We start from the raw sequence: 17148 nt of genomic DNA, 5'->3' as shown, positions 1-17148 counted from the left end.
CCACCTTAGATCTCTTATCTTTAGGCACATGATTATAAACAGGACAACCAAAGATTCTCAAGTGACTAACCTCAGGTTTCACACCTGTAAATGCTTCTTCAGGAGTCATATTTTTCAATATTCGATGAGGGCTCCGATTTTGAACATACAATGTAATTCCGGATGCTTCTGCCCAAAGGAAGCTTTGTAAATCTTGATCATGGATCATGGCTTTGGTTGCCTCAATGATGGGTCTATTTTTCCTTTCTGCAGCTCTATTTTGCTGAGGATTGTAAGGAACACAAAACTCCCTCTTAATCCCTGCCTCAATACAAAAGTTACGGAAGCCTCTAGAGGTGTATTCTCCTCCGTTATCAGATCTTAGAATCTTGATCCTTTTCTCAGACAAATTTTCTACTTGAGCCTTAAATTCTTTGAATTTGTCAAGTACTCCTTTAGATTCCTTAGACTTCAAAAAATAAATCCAAGTCTTTCTAGAGTAGTCATCAATGAAAATTACATAATACCAAATACCACTCAAGAATGCCACAAACATTGGTTCACACAAATCAGAATGAACAAGATCTAGAATACATTTTGATCTACTTTCACTCCAATGAAAAGGACCCTTAGTATTCTTACCCATTGCACATCCTCTACAAGTACTATCATGCTCCTGATTGAGTTTCAGAAGGCCAGTAACCATCTTCTCTATGGATGGAAGAGCTTTGAAGTGAAGGTGAGCAAGTCTCCTATGCCATAGCTCACTCGAACTGGAAGAATCATGCAACAATGCTTGAACTGGGCTAGTAGAAAGTCTATATAGACTCTCTTGGCGAACACCAATCACCTTAGCTGCTTTGATGCTAGAGTTCTTCGGCCAAGCAAGAACTTTCCCTTCTGAGAATGCGACTTGATATCCTTTGTCCTCCAAAGCTGAAATTGATACAAGGTTTTATTGATATGTTTTTTATGCACATGCGAACACAGAATAAAATATCCAAAAGTATCTTATCCTCTCTTGAACAAAATCTCTCAAATGCTGAAGATTAGCTCAAGGATCACTTGAGAAGACTCCAAGGTTCATGAATGTAGGGTCACTAAGTGTGGATAAGCTTCTTTGGTTGATGTGATTATGTTGGAATCACAAGAGGACTTACATTTGAATGCCTGAATGCTTGATTCGCTGGAACTTAGATCATCTGATGTTACAATATGGTGATGCTTTTGATCCTTAAACTAGCTTGAGTTTTAAAAAAAAATGTCAAAAGGAAAGGGTTGCGAGAGTCTATTCTAAGACCTAGAATGTAAGAAGATGGATAAATGATTAGATGGAATCCTACTGGGCAAGGTCTCACCATCAAACCGAACAATTTGACACAAGCTCAGTGCAATCTTCTAAGGACGTTTCAAAGATGTTTGAATCAATACCATCAAACATTGATCACCATTCAAGTAAATGCATAAGCAATGAGTGTAGAACGATTCGAAGTTAAGCTCATATCATTCCAATTGACCACGCAAGGCACACTTACAATCAACAAGAGGCTATGGTATGGACTAAAACCGGATCCCACACAAATGCATTCAACAATTTATTCCATTCAATCTAATCAACATGAAAATAAATTGAGAAGCAAAGACCATGCGAGTTGTTGAAATAACAAATCAAATTCACCATAACTTCAATGAAATCAATTGTTCTTTACAATTGATTTCATTGAAGTTATGGTGAATTTGATTTCATTGAAGTTATGTTCAATTCACCATAACAACAATCTTTGCCTTATCCTAATTTAACTTCTATTCTAATTGCTATTCTATTCTAATCACTATTAGCTAACTATTAGCTATTGCTATTAACCTTTACAAATGAAGAGTTTGAGCTTTATATAGAGAGCTCATTTACAATGAACGACCAAGATTGATTCTCTGTCACTGGCCAAGATTTTACAATTAAAACCCTAATTAGGATTTGTTACAACAAACTCTCCTTAGCCAATGAGAAAATTACATTCAATGAGCGTGGACCAATAGATTCAAGGGTAGGTACATTGGAGTTTGTGCATCCATAGGTGAGCTTGGTTCATTGAATCAAGACGCGCTGATGTGGAACCTTTCTGATTGGTGTAGTGATTGGGCTGCCACCTCAATCTTGCACTTGTGCTTGGTCAAGGAACATTGAATGACATCTCTTGATACTCAACATTATTCAGTTGCTCAATGTGATGATTGATGAGAAGCAAACTTTGATTAACTCTTCTAAAACTATCTACTTCTTCAATCATGTTCGATGTAGGTCTTATGATGACTTTGGTTGATCCTCCTTTGTTTGTGACATACTTGATGAATGATGCAACTGGTTGAATGTAGCTCTTCATTGTACTGATTTCGATTTTTGGATTCCCAAAGGGAATTCAAGATTATAAAACATTCTCTCACCATGTAGGTTATCCTTTATGCTCTAGTGACTTGAGGTAGTTGGATGATCTTGTTGTCCTCATTTTTGTTTTAAAAAAATGGACTATTACATAAAAAATTGTCAAAAAATGAAAATTTTACTATATGGCATGCTTCCCAAGGCATAATTTCACCTTACTCTTGGACTGGACTAATCCTCAGTCCATCCTCAAACCATGTTTCAAATTTCATTGCATTCTGAGTTGATTTGCTATGTTTTTCCTTCAATTTCGGGTTTTTTCTCCCTGATTGTAGGTGGGAAATTTTCCTTAAGTTGCAAGTTCTATGTTTTCCTTTGTTTTAGTGTTTGTAGGGAAATTTAAGTTAATTACAAATGCACTTTATGAAAAATAGAACTTGTAACTTACTTTTTATTTCCCCCTTGTTGCTTTTTGGCCTTTTAAGTCATTGTAGGAACTTTTTGGGCATATTACAAGTGAACTTAAAATTATAAAGTTGAAATAAAACTTGTAATTCATTTAAAAAGTTCCACTTTAGTGATTTTAAGTTATGGTAGGGGTTTTTCTCCTCCATTACAAGTTTTATAAAGTCACTTTAAGTTGTGATAGGGATTTTATTTCCCTATTACAAGTTTTATTTTTAAGTTATTTTTGTGACTTGTAAAAGGAATTTTATTTTCCCTTTACTAGTCTTTTGTTGAGTTGTTTAAAACTTGTAAAGGGAGTTTTATTTTCCTTTTACAAGTATTTTAAACTTGTAGTTTGCTCTCACAAACCCGATTTCATGTGTTCTTTGCAATTTTAAACTTGTCATTCCTCCTCAAGAACCCGACCAACAATATTGGAGGATTTTGTTGAAGATTTCCACCGATTTTGTGTTCATATGTACAGAGCCAAAGCATTCTTATCCATACATAAACAAAATCTTCACTCCCAGATAGGTGATCAGAGCTTCACTTGTATTTGAAGATTTGATCAATCAAATTTTGCTTGTCTTCATCTTTCGAATACTCCTTGATTTGGGGCTGCTGCCTTCTATCTCCGGCAATTTCAACACCTTGAGTTACAGTATCAACATTGAAAGCAAAAAATGAAGGGTAATTAGATTCTGGAAATCAAAGAATTAATATGAAATCTGATAACTATTCTTATTTCCAGCCTTGACTCATACGATATCCCTTTATTAAACTCAGATTTTACTTGATACTGACCATGTTAGCACAATTTCATCAACACCAGAAACATAATTTGATAATTAAAGCCCAGAAACAAATCATCCTCAGGCCATTATAATGTTCAAGACTCAACATATGTCTGATCCCAAACCTTAAGCTTAATCAAATCTTTCTCTGCTTTCTGTTTTCTCTTCTTATGATCTGATAGGCAGATATTCGTCCTTTGTTTAGGCCTGCAATACTGGCTTCAATGCTTGGCAAGACCCCCTTTTATATTTGATTTTGCTTTATGTGGAATTAAATATCCAGTATTTTATTTATGTGACACATCTTTGCTCAAAGGCCAGCTCCCAATCTTTTAGAGCCACACCTTGCCTTATGGTTCAACGTGGACTAAAGGGGTTTAGGCATGTGATGAGGATGGTGAGGTGGATGCTCTGCCTTTTAAAAAATAAAAATAAAATGTCTTGAAAACCTTTTTTTTTACCTTAGAGTTTGGTGGGGCCCAATCAAGGCTGCGTGGTAAAGGAATTCAAAAAAAAATATTATGCCTTAAAACAAGCTTTCCAAATCTCCATTTTAGATTTTTTGGGGGCCAGCAATGCAATAAAAACATTCTAAATTCCCAAGCCAAAAGTTAGTGGGTCCAGCAAAGAGTCCTTAAAAACTTTATTTAATTCTCTATTTTGAGTTTAAAGTGGGGCCCAAAAGGATGACGTGATACGGTGGAGAGAAATATAAGTGGGGGAGTGGTAGGAAATGTTAAGGGTAGCTGCTACGTGGAGAAAGAGGGGGGAATGGGATGTTGGAGGAAAGGGGAACATAAGGGATAAAAATGATGGAAGGTAGGAAATACGTAGGGTGAGGAGGTTTAGGATGTGGGAGGTCAAAGGGGGTGGTGAAAGGAGTTAGGATATATGGGGAGTAAAATGGAACGGGAGGTATAAGGAGTAGTAAAAAGGGTAAGGGGGTAGGGTGGTATGTTAGAAAATGTAGGAAATGGAAGGTAGGCTAGGATGGGATAGGGGTAGGAGATAGAGTGGTAGGTAATGAATGGGTAGGTCAATGGGTATGAGGTAGAGGCAAGCTTAGGGAAATAAGGTAGGTAAAGGCTATAATGGATGGCATTAGGATAGGTGAGTTTAGGGGAATAAAGGTAGTAGATGAGGTTAGGTAGATGAGTAAGGAGGTTAGGATGGGGTATATGGGGATAGCGAATGAAGTTTTAGGATATAATAGGAAAAATGGAGAGGTAGGGGAGGGTAGTGTAGTGTAGGTGAAGGTTATAGGTGATGAGATGGAAGGGGGAAATGGGGGTAAAGGTAAAGGTAGTGGGATGGAAATGAGTGAGATCGGGTTTGGGCATCTACTGATAGTGCTGGGAGAAGTGGAAGTGATTGTGCCTTGGCTGGGCAAAGGGAGTGTTGAACCTCACTTCATCCTTAAGAAAGAGACTTGATCAGCTCTTGAGCAACTACAAACAAAAGGTTAATAGCAAAGAGTCGACAACAACTAACAACTAAGCTAAGACGACTAACCTAGAAAGTGAAAAAGTGGGGTCCCCATTTGCAATGGGGTGATGTGTGAATAACTCACAACGGGTTCCTTTTGATGCCTGGTACGAACAAGACATCACTCAAATGAAGAGGGATGCTGGAATCTAGATGAAGAGAGGTGGCTCCAGCACCTTTCACTAAATAGAAAGGATCATCTCCGATTATCACTTTCAAGTTGGTTTCTTTTTTTACCAAGTCAGAAAGATGCCCTCGATATCCTGTAATGTGACGTGAAGCACCACTATCAATCAACCAAGTGTTACTGTTGGTTGGGACATTGCTTGAAAGAGTAGAAATGAATATAAATCCTTCCGAGTTGTCTCTAGATTCCCTTTGAGGTGACACTTCATCTATGTTAGCCATAGAAGCATGTTGTTTTGGTCTTGTTGGACAATCTCAAGCATAGTGACCATACTTGTCACATCTAAAGCATTGAATGTGAGAGAGATCCTTCTTCGTCTTTGGTTCAGGAGCAAAATCTGATTTTCTGTCTCTATTCCTCTTGAAATTTCCTTTTCTTCTGGAAGTTTGAGCAGCAAGTACATGAGTGTCTTCATTGTGAGAGCTTCGTCCAATGCCTCTTGCAACCAATTTGGATTCCTCTTGAATACAATCAGCTCTAAGGCGATCAAACTTTGGTAGCTTAGATCTTCCACTGATACTTTGGATAAAAGGTTCCCAAGATTGAGGAAGACCGTTAAGTACCAACATGACTAAGTCTCTGTCTTCAACTATATCTCCAATGGCATATAGTTTATCCTTCAATTCAGTAATCTTCATGAAGAAGGAGATGAGTGAATCTCCTTTAGCCATCTTGATGTGGTGAAGCTGTTGCCTTAAAGCAAGGGCTCTACTAGTGTTATTGATCTTATACAATCCCTCCAAGGTCTTGAATATGCCTTTAGCCGTCTTCATCTTGGAGATAATAGGCACAAGGTGATCTTTCATGGAGTCAATCAAGATCTTCTTGGCCTTTGTGCCATTCTTCCTCCATTGAGTTTTTTCAGTCTCATCATCAGGCTGGGGCACCTCACTTTCCACGAATTCGAGAATATCATTCTCTTCTAGTGTAATAAGAACTCTAAACTTCCAAGAGGTGAAGTTAGAGGCACCATCAAGTCTATCTTCAACCTTGAGTCCATTCACGATTTTGATGCTAAGATAGACGCTCTAAGATGAGAAGAATTCTTTGTAGCTTAAACAAATCTGATCACAATTTTGCTTAAACCCACTCTGATACCATGTTTTTTTATATGATCAGAATTCAGTTAGACAGAGATAAAGCAATAATGAACAATAAGACACAGTCAATACCCAACAACAACTATATCTCTTATATAATAAATGAAGGAGCAGCAAATCTTTTGTACAATTTAGCCACACACTTGGCTAATATGAAACAATAAGAATAGCACCTCTCCTAGGTGCAATTGTACAATGAATGATATATTTTCTTAATGACAATCTGCCTGATGAAAGAGATGTCAATCTTCTGCTCGATGTGGATCTCCTTGTGGTAGTACACACTTGTCTTGATGAATTGATTATCTTCATAGAGAGAGCAGCGCCCTCTACAAATACTAGATGATATGGACTCTACCAAACAATGCGTCTCTCCAAGATACGACGGCCTCTTTCAAAATGACATATCACTTACAAAAGGTGGTGATCATTAATGAAGTGCCTCTTCACAAAAATCGGCTCCAAATAAACATACATATATCCACGGCTTATTTATTTGCTTATTAATTAGATCAATAGAAGGATGAGGCCCGAACCTATATCATCAACAACTGAATTCTGATCATAAAAAAAAAAAACTCGGCTCCTTGCTACCATTGTAGTTATGCTTCTTGTAATTATATAAAAGTTACAACAATGCCCACACGATGTGCCCATCTATGTATGTATAAGAAAAAAGTTGCTTTTTCATCCAACATGACCCAAAATAATTTTTATTTTTTACTTTTTCAAACTAGAGCGGAGGTTTGGGGATGGTAGTCCTAGTAAGGTTGAGGGGCAGCCAGTTTTCGTAATTAAAGCCTTTAATACTACACAGATCTTTAGGGCACACACCTTTTCACATTTTGATTTCTTTTAACAAAGCTCCAAGAGTCCTATGAACCTTTTAATTGGTTTGAGTGAAAAGCATTGTGTAATGTCCCCACTTTGAAATATAATTTAATAATAATTAAAATACAAAAGAATAAAAATAAAATTTAATTTATAATATAAAAGAATATAATCGAAATTTAATTAAGTTAATGAATGGTCAAAAGACATGAAATGAAAAGCTGTGACTTTCTCAAACATGAGATTTAAAAGGGAGAAGAGAACCTCATTGGAGAGGGGGAGGAGAGAGAAAGGAACAAGGGAGCATTTAAATCAAGGAAAGATTAATGGGAGAAGAAAGGAATGGGAAGTAGGTAAGGAAGTGACTGCACTCTTTGAAAAGGGTGCTAATTGTGAAAGGTTGTTTCTTGCTAAAAGGCATACATGATGAATAGGTGCAACCTCTCCCTCACATTGGGAGATATGATGGGAAGAAGCTTCATTTGAAGAAGGGATCCAAGGTAGACCAGTTTGGAGAATAATATATTATTCTCAAAAGGCACCAATGAAAAGTGGTGATTCAATTCTCATGAAAGGTGGTGCCTCAATCCTTGTGAAAGGTGACAACTCTTTCATGTTGGATTTGTGAATTTAGGGCAAAGTATAAGGTGATCCCAAAAGGGGACATTACACATTGGACTCTCAATAAGGACTTCCCAATTTTTTGAACTCACTAAAGGTCTGAATTATGAATATAAGAATAAGTTCTCTTGTGAGTCAATTGGCACATATTGATGGACGTGGTCCAGATGATAGGATTTGAAGTGGGAGAAAGCCTTTAACTGGGGCCTTAGTAACATTTTAGAATTTTTAATTTCCTCTCTTTGTCAATTAGAAAGTATTTGCTCCTCCATAGTATCATCCATTTGAGAGTTAGAAATTTTGATGGGAGCAAAAATACAGGTGTCTAAGAGTGGGATAACCTTTCCATGATTGTTGCCATGCCTTAAAAAGGCAATAGAAAGAATACATCAATTTTTCTTGAGGAATAGATCATGTTATATTTTATTTTCATACATGTCACCAAAGATCAATTAAAAAATAGAGTACATTATGGTAGATGGTAGTGAGAAAGCATATGTTAAAAATTAATTGGGAAGCTCTTTTGAGAGTCCAATCCTTTTATTATTTTAATCTTTTTGAGTGCTTTTAAGTGGGGACCCAGCTCTCCTCGACATGGGTGGGGGACGCCAATGATGATTGGGTACAAATGAGGAGCAAGGGATGGCGGGGGGACTTTAAGGAGGTGTCTCTCAGCCCCTGGTATGAGTATGCCTTTAAAAGGGTAGGAGACACATCCCCGTGCATCATTGTTTCAAAGTCCTCTATAGGATTCAGCCAAAAGATGTTAAGTAACCTCTCTCACCATTCCCTAGGTTTAATTTCTTTTATGTAGGAATTAAAAAAAAAAATTCAACCAGCCTTTGATTAAGACTTTCTTTCTTGATTTTCTTGATTATTTGGATTTCTTTGATTTGTCCACTATTTGACTAGTGTGTTTTGATTTCCATCATGTGTGTTAGCCTCTCTCCTCAAATCTTATGGTCTCCTAAACTCCTCTACTATGCCTTAACCATCTCCTCTAACTCTACTAATAATACAATTTGAGACATCAGACTATCATTCGTATGATGGCTAGAGTAGGATTCCATTGTTGTGATGTTCCTCTAGGCCAAGAAAGTGGCTTTGATACCACTGTTATGATCCACAAATCTGTTTCTGAAAAATTCAGAGTTTAAAACTTAAAATTATATAACTGCTATAACTGAAGATCTGAAACTTAAATCAGATCTGAAAAACGAAATTAGATATTTTTCAATCTATTGCAAAGTCTTAAATCTGAAAATTATGCTATGAAACTAAGACATGGAATTCTGCAAAAACTGAAATCTGAAACTTCTAAAATTATAGACAGACCAAATCTAGGATAGTGTGCTACCTTGGCCCAACACAATCTTTCAGACGTGCATAAAAACATACTTTGTCAAAACATCACAGTTTTAGAGTCTATATGATGGGTAGAGGAGGATTCCATTGTTTGCAATGGCCCACCAGGCCAAGAAAGTTGCTTTGGTACCACTGTTATGATCCCCAAATCCATTTTTTGAAAATTCAGAGCTTAAAAACTTGAAAATATGAAATGACTACTATATCCCAAAATCTAAACTCAAATCAGATCTGAAAAACGAAATTGTACATTTTTAAATCTGTAAGAACCGACTTTGACAAAACATAACATTCTTGCAGCCTAAGGGTCTTGTCATAATGATTTTCCTCCTTGTGATCTTTTCACTTTGTAAATGCAGGATATCTTAAAATAATCTTTGAGTCATTTTATGAAATTATTCATTTTATGCATTTGGGTTAAGTAAATTAAAGTTACTTTTGTTTTTCTAACAAACGAAAAACAGAGCTAATGAACCAAAACCTAAATGTAATCACAGTTGCAATGTTTATTACTGAATCTTATTACTACTGGGCATTGTGCAAATATACTCATTGTTCAAGCCCTCTCTTCATAGAGAATGGTTGCTCCCTTCTCATCTTTTCATAGAGCACAAATTCTTCAAGACCAGAACATATATCTCAAAGATACTATAGGAAACTATTTATCATGGTAATAGATTATACGAGTTTCCTATGTTCTGTCTCTTTTCATTGCACACTTTGTTTTGTTTAGCTTTGTTTGGAGAAAATAATGTAGATTGTCACATTCACTTCATTGTAGGCTTTTGTCACCATTTTAACATATTGATTTCACAATCAACATTTCATCCCTTGAATACATCCTCGAGTAAGGATTTGTGGCATTAGAGAATCAAACTCTCGAATTCCCTATGAGATTAGAGTACAGGAGGCTTGGAATACCTACACACAATTCCTTTGTCTACATTTTTCACACTATCTAAAATGGCTTCCTAGGATTTGGACAAGCTGGATGGAAAACTACATTAGAAAGATAGAAATACCTCCATGGATAAAGGTTCATAAATTCAACTCATTTAATTTATTCTTAATGTAGATAGGGTGGATGTTATATCATATTATATCTTGTATGAATACGATTTAGGCAAATATATTTAATTCTATATAGCAGTTTAGATAATAAAAAATACTAGGATTTGTATTTGAAAATCACAAATTTTATAGACTTTTTACTATCTGATGAACTTCTCTTGAAATTATCTTTAAAGTAGGCAACTTGGATTACCACTATAGCATAGTAAATTTACATTTGCTATGTTGCCCATCAGATACATCCCTATTAAATGAATAGATATTATTGAGTAGGGATAGCATCGTAAATGACATACTTATTAGTAATAGGAAGCTGGATGGATAAAGAGTAATCTTATAAGAAAAGAATCAAATCTCATTATGTAAGAAGAAAAGTATGGAAAATATGTCATGCGAAGAGAAAGCATACCATGCCTGTGCATCAAAGTATTGGAGAAGCAACAACATGAGCTACTTAAGAAAATGTTACTTGACTTGAAACCAAAGATGCTTGGATGACTGGATGCATTTTCCGTTAGCCGTGTCTTGTGTAACAGTGATGTGCTTGTTGGTCAACTCATTAGCCATGTTGTAAACTTAAGAAATACGTCCATATCTTCAGCAACTCAGTGTCACTTCTATTCAATGGGGCTTTTCTTACTTCATATGACAATAAATCTCAGTTGTCACAATCTTTGTGCCAGTAATAAAAATCATATAAATCTCTTGGCAGGTTATGCTCTTGCTATACCTTGCAGCAAAGATTATAATTTTACTATTTTAGTAATAGTTATAGGAAATAGGAGTTGTGATTAAGCCAAACACGTAGATGGCTAGATCATGCTATGGTTTGGCTCTATTGTTGTCTCTCTGGATTGAACATAGAATGCTTGCATGATCACTTATTAGCTACTCTCTTTTCATAGTAAGAGTCTTATTTTAATCATGTTCCCATTGTTTTGCCTTTTTGGTTTATAATTTGCTCCTAATGAAATAGAGAATATTTACATTGCAACTCTCTGCTAAGTCATGCAAACTGAACACCTTAGTGGGAAGATATTATTTGATGCTAAAAACCAAAACTTTGATTGCTTCTTATTTTTTCATTAAGTCTATCTAAATGTTGGTTGGTAGTAATTCTTTTTTGACTTCAAGAATTCAAGCCTTTTATTTCCTGTATCCAACAAACATTTTAATCGGTTTTACAATTTTTTGAATAGATCTGATGGCAATAATTATTATGTTACATATGTGTGTCAAACATAAGATATTCTTTTGCATTTTTCAGAGGGCTATTGAAGAGGGTGCAGACTTCATTGAAACTGATATTCTTGCAACCAAAGATGGTGTCCTCGTATGCTTTCATGATGTGACATTAGATGATGTAACTGATGTACACAAACACAAAGAGTTCTCTAATCGTCGTAGAACATATGAAGTTCAAGGTTCCAATGTCACTGGATGGTTCATTGGTATGCTCTTGTAGACCTGTCCATTGACAAAATACTGTTGTTGAGAATACACGTGCACACACACAAATATGAGTATGGTTTTGTTCTTTTTGTCTACGGTTACAGTATTTGCAATTACAACTTACAAGGACTTCATAGGTTCAAATCAAGAATGTACTATGAGTTCTTGGCTAATTATTTAGCATACTCTGTTTGATGATTACTGACCAAGACAGCCTTGAATCATTTGGAGTAACGGCAACTACAATCATTAGTATGCTGAGTACTCTTGAGTGTGCTGGGTATGAGTATGCTAAGTACTCCTGAGTATTCGTTCTTTTTGCTGAGTATTCTGAGCATAATTCTATTTTTGTGTTTTTTCATTACTTCTGATTATGTTGAGTGTGTAATGTTGATTATGCCAAATAAACGTAAGTTCCTTACCTTGGTGAGAATGAGTATGCCAATGTTGCTTTTGTATGTTCTCAGAAATGGAAGATTTCTGCATTTACACTGATATGTTTATTAGGTTGGTAATTTCCTTTTCATTTGACTGCATATTTGATCACATTGCCTTTGGTATGCCAACCTCTTGTTTTCTCTATTTTGGAATTTTCATCAGGATATGGGGGAGTCATATTTCTGATCATTCATTAGGGCTTGAGATTGTCTATTTTGATGGGTTTTGAAGCTTATGCACTGCGAAAATTACAGACGTTTTGTTGTCCATATCCAATTTATGTTTTTGACTTTTTCCCTCCATGTACAGGCCTGCTTTTTTTTCCTTTATGTAAAATGCCACTTTCGTTTCTTTTGTTGAAAAGTTTCAAACAAGACAAAGGAATCATATTGTATTTTTTGATATATTTTCTATAGCAACATCTTGATATTCACAAGATCTCCTAAATCTCTAAGTATGGAGAAAAGTTTCATTGTTAAAGTACAAAAGCAATGTCTTGACTTTTGATAATTCTGAACTTTAATGTGTATTTTTAACAATGGCATTTTTGAGATATGCAGTTGATTTCACATTTGAAGAACTCCAGACATTGAGAGTGAAACAAAGATACAGTTTCCGTGACCAGTCATATAACTGTAAGTTTGAATTTCCTTAAGTAAACCCAAACTGCTTCTCATTAACTAAGGGTTCTGTAGAGACAAAAGTTTTTTCCTTTCTTTGTGCATCGGTTTGATAGGATGCTGTAATTATCCACAATAAAAGATATATTGTTATTTATGAAGGTATTGTTCATTCTTCTTTTTAGGATCTGTTTGAACTTTGAATAGACTAAATGAAGGATCCCATGGAGGATCCTTGCATATATGTGGATTTTTTTTTTGAAAATGGTCTTGAAAAATTCAACGGATTTATTTCTCAGCTTTGTTAGGATCTCTTGAATCTGAGAGCTAGGGATCTTTGCTCTCTTTAATTATTGAAAATAGAACTTTGAGGGCACGTCACAATTTTCATGTGCCATTCTATCTATGGGGAAAATGGTTTGTTATCTACCTTGAGGTAAGTTAATTACTTGTGGTCATTGCAGATGCAAAAAAGGAATGTTTGGACCATTGTTTCATAAGGATTGTATACTCCTTCAGTTCATGAATCTTTATCTAGGAGATGGCTTCCTGTTTGCAAGCGAAATTGCATTTATACCAGTTTTATGTTTTTTTCATATGTACACTTGCAGTCTAAACATTGTAAATGTAATAACTGCCCTAGTTGCTATTTTTTTCCTCCATTTCTGTTACACCTTAAACAGAATCTTGATTAACCAATCAACTTATTGATTTGTCCACTTTCAATTGAAGGACCAAGTATTCCCAATTTAGAAGTACTAGCTTGTTAACTTAACAAACCTAGCAATGACAGCAACTTTTTGCCACCAATATTCCTGCACTATATAGGGTCTTCTCTCTTTACAATGACATATCCCTAAACCCCAACCCATTTGTTGGAGGTTCATTTGAAATGGCCCTGCCCATGTATCTCTTGCATTATAAAGAACAAGTTTTCCTCACCTTCTTGCATTTAGAAGTCATCTTTTTGTTTCTTATCTTTTTTTCATCTGTATGTTTATTCTTTTACCTTCGTCATCTTCACTTTCAAAGCCAAACCAGACAATATCCTTTGTTTGTGATGCCAAGTCAGAATGCCAAATAAACCAGATACTTACATTTGATGCTAGCCATAGCCTTATGCCCTTGTCATCTGTTTGATGCCCCAACTTTAATCAAGTGATTGTTGAATCGGATTCAAAGGTGAAGGTAGATAGAATTCATATTCGGATGTAGAAGGTGAAGATTGAACATCAATCACTAGATTTCAGTACCAAGCATTGAATAATCTTACTATACTCACTCCTCATGCTGAAAAAAGGTCATTCGTGGGCCCAACCGTCTCTAGAGTTGGGGTTGAGGAGGCTGCGGGGTAAGAACTAGTAAACTGCTCATTGAGAGAGTTACCTTGAGATTCTATTGTATAGAATTAGATTCTATTCCAAATCACTTAAGAAACAATCTAATAGTTGAGAGAATCGTCTTGAGATTATATTGTATAGAGTTAGATTCTATTTCAAAGGACGAAAACAACTTAAAGAAACTATCTTTTAGTTTACTTGGTATTTGCATGTTTGGTTGGAATGAGATAAACTTGTATGGCATGTCAATTTGGCATTAAATTGCTTATTTATCAGAATCTTGTTAAGAGGACTCTAAATAAGATAATTTCTTCAATGTTATGCAGGGAAATTTTCAATCATCACGTTTGAGGACTTTATTGCTATTGCATTGGATGCTCCCCGTGTTGTTGGAATCTACCCTGAAATAAAAAATCCAGTGCTCATCAATCAACATGTGAGTAAATAGGTCTTTTTTTAATACAATTATTATCGATATATAAGATTCATTTCTAACATTTTCCATTCAAGTGATTGGCTGTACATGGAGGGTATGTTGCTTATGTCTAGTTATTTAGGAAATCAAGGAATTGCTTTGATCCGGTTTGAGTGTCCATTTATAAATAGGATTAAAAAGGTTCTTTGATTGGTAGTGTACATCAAGTTTGATTGAGTAAAGTTTGTGATAAGGAAAGCTAGTATTCATTTTTAGTTCACAATTACCTTAACTGTAGTAAAAAGATTGTGTAAATTTCACATGTTCTGATATCAAATAAACCATGTAAAAAGACATTCAAAAAAGAAAACTAATAATGTTGTCTGTTCTTCCAACCAAAGAGGATCGAAAAATAAGGGTGCATATTTTGGAAGATCGAATCCTTTTTGGAATATAGAATAGAATAATATAGAAAACTTTTAACATCTACAAATCCAAAGATATCCTATGGAACAGCAGTCGTCGCTGATTTCTGATTTTTGCATTGGAAAATTTTTCTCTTTCTTTTGCACGATAGTCCAAATTTCATTGACACTCTGCATCATCGGCCCCCCCACAAGGAATTGTAAATTAGCACCAAATCTTTTAATGCTGAAGCATTAATGCTCCCATCCCAAAAGGCCACTATCCAATGACTCTTTCTGCTGCAACCTCTTTTTGTGCTTTTTGCCTGGCCTGAGAGGGGTCTTTTTGTGCTGGCTCCTGTGAATTACTCTAATAAGAATATCCTGAGAGGGCTCAAGGCCTCAGATTCCCCGATGGGCCCTTCCATAGCGTAATAGCTAGGGCACTCTGTGACAATGTGACTTGTTTGAGAGCACTTGTGGCAGGGAAAGTGCAGTCCCTCATAATCCAAACGCTGATATCAACTGCAATCAACAACTTTTAAAATAATGTCTACCGACATGATTTTGTAGCTGGCCAAATGAAGCAAAATGTGAACAAATTTCATTTGAGTGAAATTAGAAGAGTCTATGCCTGTCGCCATGAAGTTACCCAACGAATTGTCAATTACTTGAAAGCATGAGTCAAACCAAAATTGAAGTAGAAGATTACGAAGGCGAACCCACACCAGCATAACAGAAAGGAATCTGTAGTGGGATTGAAATTAGGGTTTATTTCCTGCACATTGTCAAAAAACCACAATATAAAAACCTTGGGTGCAAGGGTAAGCTTTGAGATTGCTTTTCAAAATGAGCCACCAAGTATCCAGTATCCATTTGTGCAGCTATGGAAGAATTGGCTAGAAATGGTTGAATCGATCAATTAATCCATTCGCAGCAAAAAAAATTCTTCATTTTCAATCACTTCATTTTTTACTACTTCAACTAAAAATCTGGAGCAAGGAGTTTGTTGGAGTGGTTTGGAGATTTTTAATATTGCTACTAGCATTAGAAAATCCCATCTCATTGCTGGAGGTCTCAGTTTTAAAATTTGATTCCTAAAGATGAGAAGATTGTTAGGGAAGTAGTGGCACCACTGTTCCACTTACTCGTGGCCTTCTTATATGGATGTCTTGATTTCTGCAAGGGGCATGTATTCACCTTGACCTGGTCACTATTTTCATGTGTGGAGCCTAAATTATTGCTAAACAAATTGTGAACTGTAGCCATGGTGTCCATTTTCCTCATTGTAGCGATTAAACTAGATGGATGCCCTACCTTTTGCATAGTTCAGTGGGAGTTAGAGAGGGCCAAGTCCTCCTTGACTCCATTGCTGACTGTAAGGTATTTTCCGATGTAGGTATCGCTCTTCTTCCCTGCTTTCGAGCCTCCAACCAATGAATCATCTGGACTTGCCAATTTATTCATTCAAAGTCCTATTTTCGGGAGATTTCAGGGGCGACATCAGTTTGGAGAGAATTTTATTTTACTCAAACTAGAACTTACAGTAACACTAAATAATTAATAAGAATTATATCACATGTTATATATACATTATAGACATTTTAAATATATCCATGTGGGAGATATCAATTCGAAGGTATATTATTTATTTAAAATTAATTTATATTGTTTGGTACTATTTTATTCATTACATATATGAATATAAATTTTATGTTTTGTTTATTTGAAAATATTATATTATTAAATATTAATATTTTGATATGTAAATGACTCTCAAATTTAAAGTAAAAAGTAAGTGTTTTTATTAAAGTCACCACACTCCACTTCTTGCTCATGTTGTACAATACCTCTCAATATTAATTATTAATATATTTAATATTTAATAAATTTAATATTCTATATTATATTTAATATTAAATTAGGATTAAATAATAATTTGATTATGGTTATGGTTCAATTATAGTTAGAGTTTTGTTATGGATAAGATGTAATTGGGATTAAGATTCAATTAATATTACAATTCAACTAGGACTAGGGTTAGAATTTAATTTCAGTAAATCTTCACTAAGGTTAGGATTAGGTTTAATTCAAGTGAGCATATGATTCTAGGGTTGAATTTCAAATAAGGTTAGTGCTCAATTTTAACTAGGATTAGGGTTGGGATCTGTTGTGATGTTTTCACACATCGCCCCATTGCAAATGGGTGCCCCCTACTT

At 35.4% G+C, this 17148-nt stretch overlaps 1 protein-coding gene across 1 annotated transcript in view; it reads left to right on the top strand.

The window, feature by feature from the left end:
- LOC131029352 (glycerophosphodiester phosphodiesterase GDPD6) overlaps positions 1–17148 on the top strand; it is a 114208-nt gene that overhangs the window by 28880 nt on the left and 68180 nt on the right. The window contains exons 3-5 of the mRNA XM_057959815.2: positions 11528–11711; positions 12711–12785; positions 14437–14546. Of these exons, the coding sequence (XP_057815798.2) occupies positions 11528–11711; positions 12711–12785; positions 14437–14546 (369 nt within the window). The remainder of the gene's footprint in view (positions 1–11527; positions 11712–12710; positions 12786–14436; positions 14547–17148) is intronic.

The sequence above is a fragment of the Cryptomeria japonica genome, chromosome 10 (genome assembly GCF_030272615.1).
Source record: "Cryptomeria japonica chromosome 10, Sugi_1.0, whole genome shotgun sequence".
In the NCBI taxonomy this organism is placed as follows: Eukaryota; Viridiplantae; Streptophyta; class Pinopsida; order Cupressales; family Cupressaceae; genus Cryptomeria; species Cryptomeria japonica.
This window is presented reverse-complemented; position numbering and strand designations above follow the sequence as displayed.